The 20,414-nt window shown below is 45.7% G+C and overlaps 2 protein-coding genes across 19 annotated transcripts in view; one reads left to right on the plus strand and one right to left on the minus strand.

The window, feature by feature from the left end:
* CASZ1 (castor zinc finger 1) overlaps positions 1-11,850 on the plus strand; it is a 302,929-nt gene extending 291,079 nt beyond the window's left edge. For 3 of the 7 annotated variants that reach the window (XM_083750048.1, XM_083750050.1, XM_083750049.1), the window contains 4 exons: positions 3,901-4,049; positions 5,216-5,450; positions 6,567-6,860; positions 8,975-11,850. In XM_083750048.1, the coding sequence (XP_083606174.1) occupies positions 3,901-4,049; positions 5,216-5,450; positions 6,567-6,860; positions 8,975-10,152 (1,856 nt within the window). In that variant the 3' untranslated portion in view covers positions 10,153-11,850. The remainder of the gene's footprint in view (positions 1-3,900; positions 4,050-5,215; positions 5,451-6,566; positions 6,861-8,974) is intronic. The other 4 variants (XM_083750053.1, XM_083750052.1, XM_083750051.1 and 1 more) reach the window with 3 other exon arrangements.
* LOC310849733 (uncharacterized protein) overlaps positions 1-20,414 on the minus strand; it is a 30,010-nt gene that overhangs the window by 944 nt on the left and 8,652 nt on the right. For 5 of the 12 annotated variants that reach the window (XM_083750379.1, XM_083750375.1, XM_083750378.1 and 2 more), the window contains 3 exons: positions 17,230-17,425; positions 11,595-11,676; positions 1,946-2,142 (listed from right to left, as the gene is read on the minus strand). In XM_083750379.1, the coding sequence (XP_083606505.1) occupies positions 1,946-2,142; positions 11,595-11,676; positions 17,230-17,237 (287 nt within the window). In that variant the 5' untranslated portion in view covers positions 17,238-17,425. The other 7 variants (XM_083750377.1, XM_083750380.1, XR_014567037.1 and 4 more) reach the window with 6 other exon arrangements.

The raw sequence follows: 20,414 nt of genomic DNA on the forward strand, positions 1-20,414 counted from the left end.
CAACATCCTTGTGAGGTTGGGTAGACCAACTGATACCGGGTCAGCCAATGAATGTCATGGCTGAGTGAGGATTTAAAGGTAGGTTTCCCCACCTCCTTGTCCAGCTCTCCAATTGCTACAACTGCACCATCTCCCTAGCCTTTCACACAACCAGAACTGAGTGCACTTCTATTCCAAGCCAAATCGCCTACTTTCTGTGTGTGTGGGTAGGCAGACAAACAGGTTTGGAAAAGTTCCTTTGATCAGTGGGTCCTGCCCTGAGTAGTTAAGAATGCGAGTGGGGAAGGCAACCCACAGCTGTTTCTAACAGATACAACCCCAGTGGCAACTCCCCAGCAAGGCGAGATGTCTCTGCTCACCCTGGTTGCAGGAGGAGAGTCACGGGGAGCAAACACTTGCTCTGATCACCTTAGAAATTTGAGTGTGATGGAAGAACCCTGAAATCTCCCAGTAGTCCTTTTTGCGTGATACCCCTTGGCTTGAGGAGTACATTTTTTTATACTCCTTGCCAGATCTGCCTAGCAAAAGCCAAAGGGTAAATATTTCCCAATGGTGGTAGTGGCAGGGTAAGGGGGAGAATCCTCCCATTCTCTCTTCTGGCATCTACAGTCGCTTTGGTGCTGGAGGCAAGCACATTGCCTCTTTCGATGCCAACCATCCAGGCACATCAAAGCGCCTGATAGGCGGCAGGGTGTGGGGTTGGCAGATCCGCTTGCCAGACTTATTAGGGCCATGCCAAAAACAATTACGAAATTGTAAACACCTCCCCCTCCTTTCCTCCAGCTGCTACGGCAAACAAGTGAACCCTCCTGGGCTAAACCCACACATGGTTGGCCCCTTTTGCAGACTATGAGCAGAGGCACCCAGCACTCAGCCCCACTGGCTCAGCTGCTTAACTGCAACCAGAAGGGGTTGTGCCAATCCCTGGACCATGTCACTACTTGGTTATTTAATAGGGGTGCAACCAGTTCTAAGTTGCTTATTTATCTGCAAAATTTAAGAGCCATCCCATATAGAAACCAGCTTTCTGCCCTCAGTAATCCAAATGACAGGACCAGTTTTTAGGGCACCAGTGATAGCTGGGACCTGGGTGTTTGCACCTCTTAGTTTAACTGGTGCTGAGCTCTAGCAGGGTCATAGGTGTGTGTGGAAGTGGTGGAGACCCTTTCCAGAAGGCCTACAAAAGGGGTGTTTGTTGCTGGACTCCAGCTCCCATCAGCCCCAGCCAGCATGGCCAATGGTCAGAGATGGCTGTGTGTGTTGTGTGTGGACACAGGTTCTAAATCCCTATCTGAACAGCCAATAACACCCACCCACCTCAAACCAGCCAACGTGCTGGCTGTGCAGTCAAAGATTCCATGCAGGACTGGCCTAGACTGAACACATGCATATGGCGGCTCTAGTCTCAGAAACAGATTCTGGAGGCTTCTTCTGGAAGCAGGGGCTTCTTCAGGCAGCCACCTTTCCTCTATGCAGATGGTCCAAAGAGGTGGGGAGATAAATTTGGCTTCTAAGCCATTATTTGTAGGCAGGGGGAGAGTCTCCTTTGACTTTTGAAACTGGCAACCCCCTTTTTTCTCCACCAGCTGTACCTACACCTCTCACCCCAGAGAAGTGTTTAGCCCCATGTTGTCTGGGGCACCATGTATTCACTGGAGTCCTGGAGAACAAACAAGCCCTGGCCTTCTTTGTGTCCCTGGCTGCCTCCCCGCTACCCCCCTGAACACAACTGATTCTATTGATGGGTATAAAAATAGCCAATACGCGCACACACACGACAAAACAAAACAGCCAACGTTCAAAGCGAGAGCAGGAGAGAGATCTCTTCCTATTCGGTTGTGGGTTTTTGTGGGTTTTTTACTTCATAAAGAATTCATGTTGGAGAGGCAGCGAGGCCTGTGGTAACCTGGGCAACAGCAAACAACACCGTCAGTCTGCCCCTTACCTGGGTCTTGGCTTACGAATGTCAAGCGGCTTGGCGGTTGCCGCTGTTTGCTCAACCGGTGCTGTTCCAGGGGATGGTTGGGGCCAGACAAAGCCGCCCGATGATACATGACACTCGGCTGCCCCAGCAACGGGCAAGCCTTCACCTGCCTGCGGCCGATACAGTTTCAGTCCTGCCAGCACTGTTTGTTCTTCTTCCTGAAAGGAGAACAGGGTGGCAGGTTGATAGAGACAGAACAGGGGGGCGCTGGGTGATGGGGGGGAGTTCTACGGGGTGAGAGAATAATATTTAAACAAATACCAAACTTGGCAGAGACATAAAACAGTGCCACTTTCTTAAGAACATACAGTTTGCTCGATTCACTGGCTGAATTTGGCAAGGAGCAGGCATTGTGGTGGGGGACATTTATGGATGCGCTGAGGAAGAAAAGAGGTTCTTCATGATGTGTTTGGATTTGTGTGCACAATATTGTTGGTGAACATGGACTGTTTGTGATGCTTTTCAAGCATGCAAAGTGATGCACCCAAATATTCCTCAAATAAGGCCAAGAGCCTGCTTCAGTTCGATAGTCAGGAGCTTCTGGGCAAGCAGAACAATGTTTTTTTCTAAACAGGTGTTGAACAGACTGAGCTCTGGCACCATCCTCTGAATCATCACTATCACTTGCCTACTGGCCATGCTAGCTCTGGGGCTGATGGGAGTTGGAGTCCAACATTACAGCCAGAGGGCCACCCTCATCTAAACCCCCCAAAGAAAAAAGGAGAAATCAGGGCTGCCATCCCGTTAAAGGAATCTTACCAAGTTACTCAATTAATTGATTAAACTTAAACAAATCTGTTCTGAAACAAACGAAACAAAATGCGTTTCTTTTGCTTTTGTTAATGCACAAGGCATTAACTTAGGAGATGCATATCCCCCTCTGCCAGCTGCAATTTTCATAACTACTTGCATTTAAAAACTGGGCTTCAAAAAATGTTGTCCAATTAATTTGGACACATTTTTAGTCTATCAACATGGTTTTTAATGGATTGATCTAGCCAATTAATAAATTGAATGTTGCAGCCTTACTTAGTTAATTACATAAAAAAAATTAGGACACCAAAAGGGCTTCACATACATTATCTCACTCATCTTTCCCCCAGATGTTGCTGGAATACATCTCCCATCCTCTCTGGCCATTGGCTGTGCTGCTTGCTGGGGCTGATGGGAGTTGGAGTCCCACCACCACCTATGAGGACAAAGGTTCCCCATTATTACTCTAGAGCCATGTAGCCCTTCTCTCTCCTTGTTCATTTGAGACTTCTCCCACCACCACCTTTAGCATAGCAGAAAGAATTCAACCAGCACTCATGTTGAGTGGCCCTAAAAACCTTTTAGGTGACACGAGACCTCCTCCACACTGACCCCCTTACCAGCCAGGCTTTGTGCCATGTGCACTGATTGGACTAGGTGAGGAAAGTAGGGGAAGGACATCCTTCCATCTTAATCAGATGTGGGGAAACTCTGGCTGCCAGATGTTGCTGGCCTACAGCTCTCACCATCCCTGACCATTAGCCATGCTTGCTGGGACTGTTGGGAGTTGTAGTTAGTTCAGCAACATCTGGAGAGTCACCGGTTCCCTATACCTGATTTAAGTCTTGGATTCTAAGACAATTAATAAAGTAACCCCCCCCCCGCCACCTTCTCACCTGTGTCAGAAGCCTATGCTACTAGTTTAAAACAAGTTCTTTTTCCTGACCCCTTTTCAGCAAGAGAATCCTTTCTGCCTTGTTCTCCCACATTAGGAAGTATTTAACACACAAGTCTGGGGATGTGGAAGAGCCAGCAGTCAGTCCCAATTGCTGCAGTCTCTCAGAGATCAAATAGGACAGCAGCCATTGCCAAGCCCCCTGCTCCACTCCTGGCCACTGTTAACTTACGAGGTTTGCATCTGTTTTGCATTCCCTCTCTCCCAGGTTGCAAGTACAACCAAGTGAACAGCCATTTCCATTGCATCCGTGAAGGCTGCCAGTTCTCCTTCCTCCTGAAGCATCAGATGACATCCCATGCCAGGAAGCACATGAGGAGGATGCTGGGGAAGAACTTCGACCGTGTTCCCACTCAGGTGACTCCTCCTGCAGGGTGGCTATAAATATGCTTAGAAACCACTATGCTATGGCACTTCCCCACATAACTGACTGGCAGCAGCTCTTTGGGCAGGAGCTTTTTCCAGGCCCACCTGAAGTTACCAGGAATTAGGATCTTCTACATGCCAGGCAGATGCTTTACCGCTGAGCTACAGCCCTTCCCCAAGACCTATGTGAATTGTCCAGGACAAGATGTGAAAGCAGAATATTCAAAATTCCTCACAGCTCCTGATCCTTTGCTCTAAAATCTGCATTCACATTCAGTTCTACCATTGTATTACTTCTGCAAATATTCAAAGAGCATTCCAGTTATGTTAGAAAACGTGACATTAGAATCATCCCCCTATATTATCCCCCTTTGCTCTTATTTTAAAACAACTGCATTGGTTGCCAGTTTGTTTCCTGGTCCAGCTGAAAGTGTTCTTGCTTGTGTTAAAAGTTTTAAATGACTCAGGCCTCAAATGTCTGAGAAACCACTTCCTTCCCTACAGTTGAGCAGAGGGTGACCTTTTAGTCATTCCCTTGCCCTCAGAAACTTGGCAGGGGGTTGCCACCCCTAAGTTGTAGACTTTCCTGCCCACAGAGGTGCATATTGCACTGGCACTACACAGATTTCAGTGAATGCTGTGAACACTCTGCTCTGGCCTTTGACAACCGAGGTGTCTGTTTTCAGGACCCACCCTGTTCCTGTAACTTTCCTCTGTTTTAACAGTTTTTAATTCTGAAATTTAAAGTGCTGTAACCCACACCAGCACCTGCTGGTGAAGGGCAGGTGGCAAATGTAGTAGTAGTGGTAGTAGTAATATAATGCAGAATCAAAAGATCCCCTCCCCCCAGCACATCTTCATGCATATGCTGCCTCTGCCATAGTCGCAGCTGCTAAATTCAGCAAGTTCAACACAGCCCAATGCTGATGCCAAGATTAACACTCCCAGGCCCAGGCTCTGGCGGCATCCTCTGCATATATACACAGAATTCACAATGCCAGCATTAACACCCTTTAGGCAGGTGATGTATATGATGCCAGCCTGATTGTGCTAGCCAACATGACCTAACACCAAACAGATGTCCACTTGGAACCCAACTACTGTTATTGGTGTATAAGTCAAACACACCCCTCCCAATATCACGTTTCTCGCTGCAGGTTATTGGACACACTCCAAGGAACGAAAACCTCCCCCAAGTCAGCAGCATGGCTCCCAGCCCAGCCTCATCAGGGACTCCTGCTTCCTTCCAGGGACCCCAAAGTATGATGGATACCGAGACAGATGAGTACATTGACTACACAGGATGCAGCCCTGGTGGCATCTCCTCTGAGTCCTCCAATATGGACCGCAGCTGCTCCAGCACGCCAGTGGGCAACGAAAGCACTTCAGCCGGTAAGTGACACTGGGAGGAAACGGTTTATTGGTGACACTTTGCTTCTGAGCAGCCTAAAAGCTGCATCCCTTGGGTGCTCTCTCACACAAGCTGCGCCAAATCCTCTTCCGCCATGCGGGATCTCCTCTCCGCCTGTGACACAGCAAGAGACATCACTGTGTCATCTAAAAGAGCCCCTTTGACATCACCATTCCTGGTTTGTGAAAGTATTTTTATTCTGATCCAGAATGGGCTGTGCAGCTCATACGTTGCTAAAATAATTCCTGGTGGAAATAAAGGTATTAGTACTTGCTCACTTAAAATCTCCCCACCACCGCCCCAGTGATCAAACAAATTGAACTTCACACAGTTGCCCTGTGGGGAGATTATTATACTGTGATCCAGGTTTTGGGGGGAAATTCTAGCACCTGTCACCTGTCATCTAAGCAAGAGTGTCAGGGGTTGGGGTTATCAGGGGGACACGTCAGTGAGGTTGGCTGGCACACCCCACAATTTCATCAAGGAGCATTAACCTAAAAAGATGCCTCAAAGTATCCCCATAATAGCCATTTTTAAAAGTAACTGTTCCCCACAGCACAGTTCAAGTTGATGGCCTTTGCTTGGGGCAGCCTGCTGGGGCTGGTGGAAACGCATTACTAAAAAACACCGGTCAATATCAGGGCAGCAAGTAAATGCTAATCGCAAGCACTCCACAAACAGGGCAGAGCATAGAAACTCATAGCACCAAGGAAGCAGCCATACTCCTCTTTAAACTGCACCACTGCTCATCACACCTCTCCAGGATGACGGTGCTTGACTGTAGCCAGCCTGCCACAAACCAGATGGGGAGGGCTGGCGGTAAAACTGCAGTCCCTCTTTTGATACTCACAGGGAGCTCGCCACCTCTTGCTCTTCCCTGTTGGTCTCTGGGTATGCTCACTCCATCACTGCTGTCCATCACACTCTCCATCTCCTCTGTCAGTGGTTCCATTCTTGTACGTGTGAACGTGCTCTCCATTTTCATTGTACTGCTTACACTCTTGGGTTCTCATTTTGGTTCTATTTTTTTCTTTTCTTTTCCTTCTGTTCTGTTTTTCCCCCCTGCTATTTTTTTCTTTCTTTCCACATTTCTCCAGGCTGCCTGGCTGCTGCTGCTGCTCCTCCTCCTGCTGCTGGTGATGACGTTACCCAAAATGCACCACAACCACCACCTCTGCCTCCATCTTTCTCACAAGCCCTGCTCAGGTCTCCCCTTCCTTCCCTCCCGTATCTCTTCTCTCCATCTTGTGTCTCATACTCTCTGCTAAGTGCCACTCTGGGATCCAGCAGGGGCCTTGTCTTGCCCACCGCCAGCTCAACAGGGTTTTCACCCATCATTGCCGCCCCAACTCCAGTCAAAAGCGATGTCCCTCTAGTGCAGGATGCGGCAGGTAAAACCATTCTACACTTTCTCTCATACTTTTACAGCCCCACCCACCACATCCTACCCAAAAGGCTCTACCTCCCTGTCCTTCCACTAAAGTCCTAGGGATGACAAACTGATGCTCAAAATGACACCTAGTTATTGGATTGCCATATATATATATATATATATATATGCAGGTTTTGGTGTCCTCGGGTGTCTTCCCGTGTAAAAGTTGGGGTGTCTAGGCGACGTTTCGACGAGGTCTCACTCGTCATCTTCAGGCTGGTGCTTTCGGCTTCTTGTTACTGGAACAGAGCGGGATCTCAATGTTTGAGTTCCTATAAATACTGTAGAGGGGGTGTGGTGTCTAGCCTCCAATGTTCTGGGCAGAGAGGAAGTTCCCAGGCTAGTGTGCCTTTTCTTCTTTTGTTCCTGTACCCGTGAAAATCTACGAAAGCATATATATATATATATATATATATATATATATATATATATATATCAATTTACAGAAGACCAATTTTTGATTGCAATAGTAGGTAAGACAAAGGGAGGTTAACCTACAGGCCACAGAGAAACCCACCTCAGCACAAAAAGTGGTTCCTTTAAAAAAGGAACATTTGTTCATATTTTTTAATAGTGTATGTGTGTGTGTGTATTTCTAATTACTGATTGATCCTCTGTCAAATGGTTTCCTGTGCCGCCCAATGTGAGTGGCTAATAGCAAAGGGGTTTTATGACAGTTAAATAACCACTTTAATATGCAGCCCCCAAAGACTTGATGGTGGGTCAGTGTGGCCTTTGGCCCATAAAAGCTTAGCCACTCTTGGACTAGGCAACTAGTCTCATTTTCAGAAATGAGTTGCACATGAACAGGTGTTTAGCATGCTACCTGAATGTACTCATCAACTCCCACCACAGCAGCAACCTCAGAACTCAAATCTGGCTCACCCAATCACCATCCTGCTACAGTCATGGTGGCCCAAGTAGGGTACAGAGCCTAGAAATCTGAAATGTTTATTCAGCCCTGGTTAAGAATGCTGCCAGTTCCTAAACATTGGGTGCTGTCTGACCCCAGTGATGTGGTCTCCTAAATTTATCCCTTGTGAAAACCCCTTTTCACTCTTTGGGTTGGGCATAAACATTCTCTCCTATACAAACTGTTTGTAAGGGACAGGCTTCCCAATGTGCTGCTCTTGTCCAGGAGACTACACAGCCCATTCTGGACTTACCCCTTGCCACTTCTGTGAGGAGCAAGATGGGGTCGGTGCAGGTTGAAGGTCTGTGTATTCATGGCCCAGGAGAGTTGTTGGAGCAACAATTAGATGCATGTGGTTGTTGGTTTTATAGTTCATTTTATTGTGTTTCATTTGTCACCCTTACTTACTAGCTTGTTTCTAAAAAACGCAAGGAGAGAAATCTCATAAAGCAGTGCTAGGGAACTTGTGTCACTGGACTCCAATTCCCATCACCCCCAGACAACATGGTCAGGGATTATGGGAGTTGGAATCCAACAACATCTGGAGGGCTGCATGTCTGACTTTGAGTGAAACAGTAAACTTATATCAGATGACAGACGAGTTGCTCATTGCTTTCCATGTCACATGCAAGTTCCAGGTAAAACATCTTTTTTTAAAAAAGAGAGGGAGGGAATAGTGTTGAGCCCGTGGTTTATTAACATGGTCTGGTCCTGGCTTGCAGCTACTGCTCCTTTGATGTAGTGAGAGTACAAATATTTAGGTATGAGAGTGGAGTCACAAAGCACTCTCTCACAGATAAAGTGCCAAAGGAACAAAGGCAGAACAGGTAAAAAAAAGGTGTAATGACCAGAAGTACAAGGCCTTCCTTTCTCCATCTCTTAAGTCTATTCATCTCTTGCCAAACCACTTCAAGGGAATGAAAAGATTGGCTTTGCAGTGGCCAGGCTTTGGGGATGAGGTGGATGGAATGAGTTTGCCTGAAGGAGCCTACATACAGTATTGCCATTCCTCTCACTGCCTAGAAACTGTAAAGATCAAGAAACACTGGGCAAAACACTGCTTGTCTGAACCCCCACCCCAATTAGCTAGGCAGGAAAGAGAAGTGGGTCTGATGCAGAGTCCTGCTCTAAAATCCCCTCTGCCCATTTCATTTCCCCAGGGAACACCATCACCATGCCAACCGCCGCAGGGGCCAAGAAGCGCTTCTGGATCATTGAGGACATGTCCCCATTTGGCAAGCGGCGCAAAACGGCCTCCTCCCGCAAGATGCTAGACGAAGGAATGATGCTGGAGGGCTTCCGGCGCTATGACCTCTATGAAGACTGCAAGGATGCCAGCTGCCAGTTCTCACTGAAGGTCACCCACTACCACTGCACAAGGGAGAACTGTGGCTACAAGTTTTGCGGCCGCACCCACATGTACAAACATGCCCAGCACCATGACCGCGTCGACAACCTGGTGCTGGACGACTTCAAGCGCTTCAAGTCATCCCTGAGCTGCAACTTCCCCGACTGCCAGTTCTCGGGAAACAGCACACACTTCCACTGCCTGCGCTGCGGCTTCCGCTGCACCGACAGCACCAAGGTGACGGCCCACCGCAAGCACCACGGCAAGCAGGACGTCATCAGCGCCGCAGGCTTCTGCCAGTTCAGCTCCAGCGTGGACTGCGAGGTGCCTGACTGCAAGTACAAACTCAAGTGCTCCCACTTCCACTGCACCTACCCCGGCTGCAAGCACACGGTGGTGGGCATGTCGCAGATGGACTCGCACAAGCGCAAGCACGAGAAACAGGAGCGCGGAGAGCTGCCGGCCATCTCTCCGGGCCCCGAGGCCCTCCCGCCCTCCACACTGGAGTATGATGCGCAGAACTCTTCCGTCAACCTTGACAGCTCGCTCAACCTCGGCACTGACACAAACAGCTCCCTCTTCTTCCTGCAGAACGCAGCGGGCGTGGGCCTCAACGACTCCTTGGACCTCAGCCAGAAATTGCCAGAGGCTGCGGGCGCTGCCCCTTCCCCCGCCGGGGAGGGTGGGGTCCCCGTGGAGAGCGAGCGGCTTCCAGCCAGCTGTGGCAACGTGGAGGACGACTCCTCCCACGACGAGGAGGAGGATGAGGAAATGAATGAGGAAGACGAGGAGGAGGAAGATGATGACGATGATGACGATGACGATGAGGAAGATCTGAACACAGACTCTGAAGAGTCACTTCCTGACCCCCAGGCCATGCCTGCTAAGGACGTTAGGGAACTGGGGGAGGCTGCTTCTCCTTCTGCAGTCCACAGCGATGCTTCCAGACCTCCAGGCGAGCAAGCCCCCGCCCCTGAGGCCTCCCCTTAACTTATAGACAGCAGCAGCAGGGTTTTTTGATCTTTTAAAAAAATAAGAAACTGAATTAAATGAGAGGACCCCGCTACGTGAGGCCAGAACAAACGCTGGAACGACAAGCAGCAAAGAGAAACACACACCCCCAACTCCACCCCAGGAAGTGCACAAGATAACGAGGAAACCGCTTAATCCTTGGACCATGCAAAAAATAAAAAGGAAAGAAGCCTTGTGCCCATGGGAAGGGCAGGGGGAGGCGGAGGGACCCATCTGTTGGGACGCACATGTTTACAGGGTGGCAGACGGCAAATCTTTTTACTAATATGCAGATGGGTTGGGCCATGGAGAAGTGACCCTCCTTCTCCTGGATGGATGTGCTAACCATAAGGGCAAATGTCTCCCCTGCCACTTCCCTCAAAATCTCCCCTTGTTGGTTCGGAGGGGGGGAGTGGGGTTGTTTCTTTTCCTCTTTAACTTCTATTTTATTTTCCTGTTTTCATTTTGTCCTTTAACACTCCTCCCATTCTCAGGGAGAGGGGGCAGCTAGCATCCGATGGTGAATATTAGGGGGTGATAATAATATATTATTTACAAAAATGAGGACTTGGTTCCTTTAAGCCACAAAAGCGAAGTTATTCACCATTAGGCATAATTGGGGTTGGGGGAGGGCATCAGTCATACTTCTATTTTTCTCTCTCCTCTCTTCTCCAACATCAAATGAACAGGAGAAATGGGGGTCTCAGGCAGCTTGGGTTGGTTGGGAAATGGGGTATTTATTGTCAGTTTTTTAAATAAAATAAAAGAGAAAGAGAAGCATTAATGAACTGAACGGGGCTGGGAATATGCGGATACTTCTCTGATCCTCTTTGTTATTAAATAATAATAATATTAATCTTTTTTTTTAAGGAAGAAAGAACTTATTTATATTGTGACACTCCCACACCTGAGTGGGGAGTGTTCCTTTTCTGGTGGGGCTCTGACCGGTGGCAGCAAGTACGGGGTACGGCACTGAAAAGAACCCTTGGTTGTGAAAGGGAGGCTTGGATTTAACCAGAGCCAACCCAAACACCGCTGCCTTGCAGAGAGGGGGTGCCAACTGCTTCTTTTCCAGACTGCAGGGCCACCCCCCAACAAGTAGGGTAGAGACCCAGGAGCTCAGGATACCCCTCCGCCTCGCTGCTAATGAAAGAAGAGGAGGTGGAAGATGCAAGTACCTCATAAAGAGTAGGCAGGCCTAAGTAGTACTTGGTCTTACTGGGGGATGGCTTGTTTAGCTACAGGAAGGAAGCAGAGGTGTTACCCTGCTCTACCATTGTTCCCACCTCCACCTTCACCCCATTTAAGCATGCTTTATGAAGGCTGAAAGAGGGCATGCGTCTTTTAGTGGGAACAAGTTGGTGGAGGATAAATATTAGCTACTACAACCCATCCCATCAAGCCACACATAGGGCTCTTACCTTAAGATTCTCGGGCAGAGAGGGTGATGCTCTTCTGAATCCCAGTGCAGAAATGTTTCCTGTCCCTTTGTCCTTTGTGGAGCTGTGGAAAGGAAGAGGCCACTTGAATTGGTTGCTCCACAATTAAAACAGCTGCACAGCAAACTCATTTGGCATACATATAATCTAATGTCCCTTGCCCACCTGCCCTGCACTCCCCCAGGTCACCAGATCAGGCATATCCTAAAAGGGGGGAGGACATTTAAAAAAAGAAAAACAAGGAAGGAAACAGGCACCCACAATGGCTCTGCAGATCTCCATGGTCCTTTGCTTCCAATACATTTGGTGGTTTTGAGTCATTAAAAGCTAATGAAACCAGCCACACACAACAACCCTTGTGTTTAACAGACATGCCATTTTAGTGCAAAAAGAAAAGAAAAAAAGGCTGAGAGCTTTATTAGTCTTAGTTTTTGAATATCCCTCTCAAACAATCACACCCAAAACAACTTGACAGTTCAACAGTAAGAATGTGGTCCACGGACACTTTTTTAAGTTTCTTAAAATATTAACAGTAAGGGAAAGGAGGAGGAAAACTAAGAGTGGCAAAGAAAAGGATAAAGGATATGTCCAGGAAAAAAAGATAGCTGTACAGTATTTTTGCCCCTGTAAAGGTTACGAATAGATATAGAGATATATAGAAATATATAGAACAGAGAGAAAGGAGCCATACCAAGATAATACTCTGTGAGTATCCAGTGAAGAATGCTACCCTGAGGAACAGACCCTTCAACATCCTATTTGGTTGCTCACCAACAATTATCTCCTTCACACACAAGTGTGGACACTAATTCCCACCACCTCCAGCTAGTCAAAAAACTTGTTAGGGGGGCAAAAGCTACACAAAGGGGGTCTTCCCTACCATCATTTTCCTACTCTCAGTATAGAGTATCAAGTGATTCTGAATTTGAATTTCAGCCAGGCAGACATTTTAAAAGAGACACAAAAAAGCCCTGTCATTTAATGAAACACACTTCATGCACTCTCTCTTATCCACAGACACACTCCAATTTGGTTTGTAGTAATATGCATAGGGTGTTTTTTAATTTGTTCTTAATTTTATTTTGGGAGGTTGGGGACAATTGTTTCCTCAAGAACCATCTCAGCCTCCTATGACTCTTCCCACAGCTTTAAAAGAAAAAGCTTGAACCTCATTCATGACTGTTTCTGGATTTTTATAAAACAAATGTACTTAATTATTAGCCATTTCAAACGTATGGGCAGTCAGGTTATAATATTTTTTTCTAAAAAAGAAACCTCACCAAGAGCCTACCTTTTCCTGGTAGTTTTGACTTGGCAAAGGTCTCCTTGGAACATCTAATTAGATGGTAGAAAGTCTCCACACCGCTGCCGCCTCTGCTTTTTAAAATTCCAGGATGGGGCAGGTTATGGTCTCATAGCGTGACCATAGGTCACATCAACAGACACACATCAAAATTACCCAAGAGAATAGGCACAATGAGGCCTTACTCTTCCCTGTCCTCTTAGTCTCTTGAAAGGACCTGAGTTTGGTGAACGTGGTAGTGAGGTATTTATGTTTAAGAAGTTTGGACAAACTCTCAGCACATTCTTATCCCCCTAATGTTCTCACCACTTAGATGTCTCGCTAAAAGGTGCTACAGAAAACTCTTGCTTGCGGTCAAGGTTTTTGAAACCTGTGATGCACTGCAGGGTGAGCGGCAATGGATAAGCCCTGTTTTTATGTTTCTATACATTTTGGGGTCTTTTTTAATACAAACAGGCAGTTACAACCCTCTGGTGGTTGCAAGGTAGTAAGATGGCCTCCCCTGGGTTTCTGGTCCATTGGTGCTGGCCACAGAAGCCAGTGGTTACTAGTGGGCAAGAAAGGAAGGGGTGGGAAGAGAAGAATTTGCAGAACAGGTACAGTTTACATTAGCTAGTTATGCACCCCTTCCTGTGTAACTGTTTGGATCTGACTGGAATTGTTATTCCCCACTAAGAATCACCCAGTAACCAGTTTCCCCATTGTTTCAACAAAAGGCCTGCCAAGTTGAACTAGTTTTAACACCTAATGACTGGTCCCTCTATACTTCCCCAGTTTCACAACCTTCTCCACCTCCTTCTCTGCCTAAAACAAAACGAATGAAAAAACAGGTCATTATATTTATATAGATGCTAAATGTTTATCATCTGCATCCTGATGGACATCCTGATTCAGGAAGAAGCACTTCAGTGTCCCCAGGTGTAAAGAGGAGGACATTTAAGATTGAGCTTAAAAGTTCAGAGCAAGCATAAACCTTTGGATGGACCCTAAGCGTGTCATTTTACAGAGCAGGAGAGGCCACCAGTTAGCAACAAAGCAAGATTATTCAACCTTTCCCCCCACACAACATAACCTTTTCTGATTCTGTGTCCTCTCATCCCACTCAGAGTAGGCAAATTTGGACGTGGTAAAATTTAGCATGGCTGAAAGTATAGGGGTGGTAAATGCGTCCTCTGTGCAGGAAGGGGGAACTCACCTGTTCCCGCTGCCCCCGGGCAGGCTCACATTCATGTCCTGTATCCCATGGAAATTTAGTAGCTGAGTCCCAAGCATAAGTGATGGTGGTGCTGATGATGTGTGGAGAAGTTGTCGAGGTTTAGGCAGCCAGTTTGTGCCTGTCCAGGACAGCTGATGGACATAGATTTAAAAGGCATATTATGCTTTGACAGATATTGCTGAAATGGAGCCAACAGAATATAGAACTTGGTGGCTTTAAGGGGACCATGTGTTTGGGAGGGGATGTGTCAAGAACAAGAGAGAGAGTTTAAAAAACCAAACCTCTGAAACCCTAAGTGTAGATCCTTTCATTACTGCTTTGTCGTTGAAAAGGGGGGGGGGACCTAGCCACCAAATACATATATAAATTATTATAAAGTTCACCTGTATTGAAAGAGAACTGTATTTCAATATAGAAAAAGAAACGATGTTTGTTTTTTAATGGCCCTAGATTTTAAAAGGAAAACACACACACACACAAACATACACACACAGAAGAACAGGAAGACAAAAATATGAGGGAGAAATTCTAGCCTTTTGTAAAATCCATATTGCACACTAGGACTATAAGCCATTGCTAGCTCATTTTGAATTTTAAAATGTGTACTTTCTTTTGTTGTTGTTTTTATTTTATTTTATTTCTTTCTGTGTGGGAGGGGTGGGGAGGGAGAAAAAGAAGAAGTGATGCTTGAACTACCAATGCTCTTTTTAATGTTTTATAAATATGTATGTGTATATATATAAATATAAATATAATATGTATGCACATATATATATATATGTGTGTGTGTATATCTATATGTATATACCTATATATATAGATATATAGCTATATATAGGTTTTGAGACAAAAAATAATAATGCAGAAAGTGAAAAAAAAATCCTAACAGGACGGTGTGCTCTGATTTTACTTGAATTTGGTCTTCTCAGCACCTACGTTATTAAGAACTGAATATTTTTCCACTTGAATTTAGTGCTATTAGAAATTTAATATATGTGTTTTATTTATTTGATTTTTTTTTTTGCATGACTGATGCAAGGTTTGACATTTTCACTCAATAAAAACTGGAAAAAACCAAACAAACAAAAAGCCAACCAATCACAGCTTTCTGTTGATTTGTAGCATTGCACTGACTTTTAACTAGCATCTTTAAAACTCCTACTTTTTAATTATTTATTTAACATATTTGGTTAATAGCACTTCTTGAGCTCAGACATGTTTCATCTCCCTGCTCCAAGAGCAAAGCTTAGGTAATTACTGGCATTGTAGAAAGCTACCTGCTGCCCAGGTTAGGCCTGTCATTGGGGTCTGGAAAACCAAATTATACTCCCCATACGCAGAAAAAAATAGCTTCATTAAACCCCAGACTAACAGACCCCACAATTCTCCTGATGACAACACTAGAAACACAATGGAGTCTGAGCTCAACCCCTATGTCCCTCCCTCCCACCCTGCAACCCAAACATCTAAAAATTGAGCCAAAGAAGAACTCCTGGGGCTGTAACAATGCCCTTGCAGGTTAGGTATGCATAGCAGCTCACCAAGAGTTACAAAATGTACAGATACGAGGTGTGGCATTCCAAAGCCTAAAGAGATATCCATACCATTAAAGGCTATCTAGCTCCTTTGGTTAAATGCCCGGTGATGCAACAATCATCTAAATCAGGAATGGGGAACCATTTTCAGTTCAAGGACAACTTCTACCTTTCTGGGCAACCTTCCAAGGGCCACATGCCAGGGTAGCTGGGGCCAGAGGCAAAAGTGAGGAAAATAGCACATGTGGATTTTGCCTTTGAATCATAGGCTAGTTTCACAGACACTGAGGCACCCCTCTCTATCCTCCATCCAGACAACCAAGAGGCATTATAAGAGTTAAGGACACATTCCAGTGAGCCAAAAAAACAAAATCCACCAACCACTCAAAAGAGGGCACAAAGCAGGGTCAGTGAGCGATGTGGCTAGGGAGAGTCCTAAGGGACAAGGTAAAGAGGCCTATAGGACCACACTGATCTAAACACTAGTCAAATTTATTTTAAAAACACAAGACCTGCAGATTACTTTGAGGTTGGTGTGTAGAATGGCTAAATGTACTGTGTGTTGTGAATAACGTGTCACACTGAGTTCAAATCACTACTCAGCCATGGAACTCACTAGATGACCTTGCAGAAGTCTGCCTCCCTCTTAGGCTCACCTAATTCAGAAGATTATTAAAATAAAAGAAAGAGACCATGCATTCTGCCCGGAGCTCCATAATCCCACATTTTGCAGGCAGAGGAATGGAGACTGGGAACAGGACTTTCTGGTCATAACAAAGCTTGGATTCAAATGAAGTTTCACTGCGGCCTGAATCTATCACAAGATAGATGCCTTTGTCACCTTCACCCATGAAAACAAAGTATGAGCAGCTTCTGTGTATATATTGATTCTTAATTAACTCCAAAAGCACAAGGGAGATCATGGACCTACCAGCGACAACTCAAATGAGCCCAGGATCAGTTTCAACCTGCTTCCCTGGTGGTACTGGGCCCCAATGTTCTAGGTCTCCATTTCCCCAGAAACTACTGTGCCCCTACTCCAAAATCATCCAATGAATTACACATAATAGTGCTATTCCACCTCTAGGCCCACTTTTAAACACAACAAGGGATCTTTGTTTTAATTCATGAGATGTGTTCCTCTTTCTTAGGATGTATCGACACTGCTGACAGACTGGTTATAAGGGATCTTTCTCCTTAGCCAATGATAGGGTTCCAGGGGTGCCAAAATCTCTGGCAGGCAGTTCTTTGCACACACACTGAAAAAAATCTCAGGATTCATTGGAAGAGAGTAAATCATGACAGTTGTTAAGAGTCATCACACACACACACACACACACACACACACACACCTAATATAGACCTATATCACTCTCTTCTTCCTGCCTTTTCTTTAAAAGCATAAAAATGTACATTCTGGTGCCACTGGGGTGACCCACTGTAAGCTGATCCCAACTTACTAGTAGTACACAAATGGAATAAAACATATGAAACATAGCCCAATTTTGTGTATACCTTGGTAAAGTATGACAGTAGCAAAACTGACCCAACACACAAACCTACCTTCCCATGATCTAAGGGGTGGGTCAGGCGAACTGAGCACTGAAATGTGAGGGGCTAACTTTTACAATTCAGCATCTTCTGCAAAGGCTTAGCCACCTTCACCCTCTTTGCTGAAATCTGGGTTGGAGAGAAGCAAGATCCATGACGATGCAGTGCTTCCAAGTTCTGGGCAGCCACAAACTCTGCATGCTGACTCCTAAACAAGAAGAAGGCAGGACATAAGAAGAGCTCTGCTGGTTCAGACCAGTATCTTATTCCCCACAGCGGTCAATCAGACACCTCCAGGAAACAGACAGGTCATGAAGGCAAGAGCTGGCTCTGAAGCAGAATGGTCTGTTTAGTTCTTATAGGCAATACCTGCTGACATCATCCTTCAGGAAATGGTCTAATTTCTTTTTAAAGCCATATAAGCTAGCGGACACAGACACACACCTTATTCATTATTTCTTTAAGTGATTTATATTCCGCTTTTCAACTACTGTATAGTCCTCAAAATGGCTAGCAACATTCATAAATACAGATCTTGCAGCAGCCAGGGGCACTGTTGCTTACCCTACACCCCACCCCTCACACGTTGCTTACAGGATACTTTGGGTGGTATCCAGCTAAGTCCTACTCAGAGTAGACCCATAAAAATTAGTGGGCTTAAGTTATCAGTGTCTTAGTTTCAATGAGTCAACTCTTTAGTAGGGCTAGCATTCGATACGACCTCTTTCTGAAAGTTGGCCTAAATTTGCATCTGTTCATATAAATTAACATATGCAAATTTCAATCTTCTAAGGATACAGCAACAGATCTGGTGGCAGCATATTCCACAAGTTAACAATGTGCTTTGTGAACACCTACCGGTATATCATTTTGTCTGTCCTGAATATACTACTGATCAATTTGATTGGATGGCCCTGAGTTTCTGGCATAAGAGAGAGGGAGACCAAACCTAGTTTGAGAGCCGTTCATTAGTAAGCTTAGTCCTCATAATAGTTTGCAGTCAATGTGTGGGGATGAGGTTAGACTCCCAAGTCCCATCAGCCTCAGCCACCACAGCCAATGGTGAGGGATAGAATAACAGAATTGCAGAGTTGGAAGGGACTCTGAGGGTCATCTAGCCCAGCCTCTTAAAAAGAAATATAACTGACACAGGTACAGTTCCTCTTTCTTTTAGAAACACAAACTCCTGGGTTGGTAACAAAGCTTTGGTTATTATTAAGGTATAAGAAAACAACATCAGTACTAACTTAAAATGCACTATGGTGCTTTTTTGGAGTGTGTGTAATTTAATCTACACTATCTCCAGCCAGCAGCAGGCCTTTAACCTTTGCTAAGAATTCATCCCCAGCTACTGAAATAGAAGCCCAACTTTTCATAATGGATCAGTTCAAACATAATGTCCAACCATGGTTTATCAATACATAAACAAGCTTCAGGCTCACACTCACCTTCCCTTCCTGCATTCCAAGCCCTTCCACGACTTCCAAGTTGTTAACAAATGTGGCAAAAACCCTGCAACACCTAGTATGTTTCCAGCAAACCAGACCTGGAAACTGTGGTTGTGGGAAGTGCCACAATGTCCAATTCTAGTTTGCAAGCAAATTTTTGTTTGTACACTATTTGGATGCATTGAAAAACTTGCTTGACAGCAGTGTCAAAATTAGGGGTGTCAAAAAGGAAGATGGGGTCCATATGTCCAAAGCTTACTCAAAGAACACCAAACCGTGGTTTGGCATCATGCCCAAACCGTGGATAATGCCTATATTTTAAAATAGGCTGGAGAGACAGGAACACATTACGTAAGCTACCGTATTTTTTGCTCTATAAGACTCACTTTTTCCCTCCTAAAAAGTAAGGGGAAATGTGTGTGCGTCTTATAGAGCGAAAGCAGGTTGCGCAGCTATCCCAGAAGCCAGAACAACAAGAGAGATTGCTGCCTTCGCTGCACTGCGATCCCTCTTGCTGTTCTGGTTCTGAAATTCAGAATATTTTTTTCTTGTTTTCCTCCTCCAAAAACTAGGTGCGTCTTATGGTCTGGTGCGTCTTATAGAGCGAAAAACACGGTATGTTTTTCTCTTAGAATGTGCCATATGCTCCTAGAAACACTACACATTACTCTCCTCCTGAGTGCTTAAAATGCACACATCATCTCTGGCCAAATCAACCCTTGCTACCTATAGAAAAAGCAGAGTGCAGAAGAGCCCATAGCAAAGAATCTGCTGGCCTCTCTGCGCTGCCAAAAGGATCTGGAATCAGTGGCATAATCTGTGCCAAACTGAGTCTGCTGCCTTTGCAAGCATTCCCCCCCCCCCCTTGGTAGTAAAGTGGGATTATGGCTCTTCTCTCTTTCAAAGACACCCCCCCCCCATTTACTCTGCTGCCGCTCCCAGCCATCTTGTTCTTCAGATGTCATTATCTGAGCACACTCCTAATCCAACCTCGGAGCAGCACAGAGTTTTGTTCTTGCTGGAGCCATGCCTATAGCGGATGCAAAAATTTTACATTAATGCTTTCTGAGCAGAAAAGATGTGCACAACCCCCCCCCCCCACACACACACAAACAATCCGCAGCTTGCAGGGCTCCCGTTGGGACTTGCTCAGTTCTCTTTGTAGGGCTCCCACTTCTCTTCAATAAAAGAGTGACTAATTTATGAGAGAAAAGGCAAATTCAACAAATTAACGCACAGCCTGCAGGCTGGAACTGGTCTCGCCAAGAGCCTGGGCCCTGCTTTACAGTGGTTGCATGGTGTGCCACACACCTCGGGAGCTGTGCAGGAGGCGAGGAAGGGTCTGAACCAATGAAAGCTGACCTTTGTGTCGTTTCACAGTTGAAAGGGGCTTAGCATACCCTCTAACATTTATCCGGTGAAAATAGGGACATCCCATTCCATAATGATAATTTGATTCTTTATATCCCACACATCTTACTGGGTTGCCCCAGCTACTCTGGGCAGCTTCCAGCATATATAAAAACCTAATAAAACATTTTTATTTTTTTAAAAAAAACCCTTCCCTATACAGGATTGCCTCCAGACAACTAGGGGGTCGGATAATTCCAAACCCTCCAATATTTCTCCAATGAAAATAGGGACATCCTAAGGAAAAATGGGACGCGGGTGGTGCTGTGGGTTAAACCACAGAGCCTAGAACTTGCAGATCAGAAGGTCGGCGGTTCGAATCCCCGCAATGGGGTGAGC

This window comes from Podarcis gaigeae, assembly GCF_964106915.1.
Source record: "Podarcis gaigeae genome assembly, chromosome: 8".
Classification (NCBI taxonomy): domain Eukaryota; kingdom Metazoa; phylum Chordata; class Lepidosauria; order Squamata; family Lacertidae; genus Podarcis; species Podarcis gaigeae.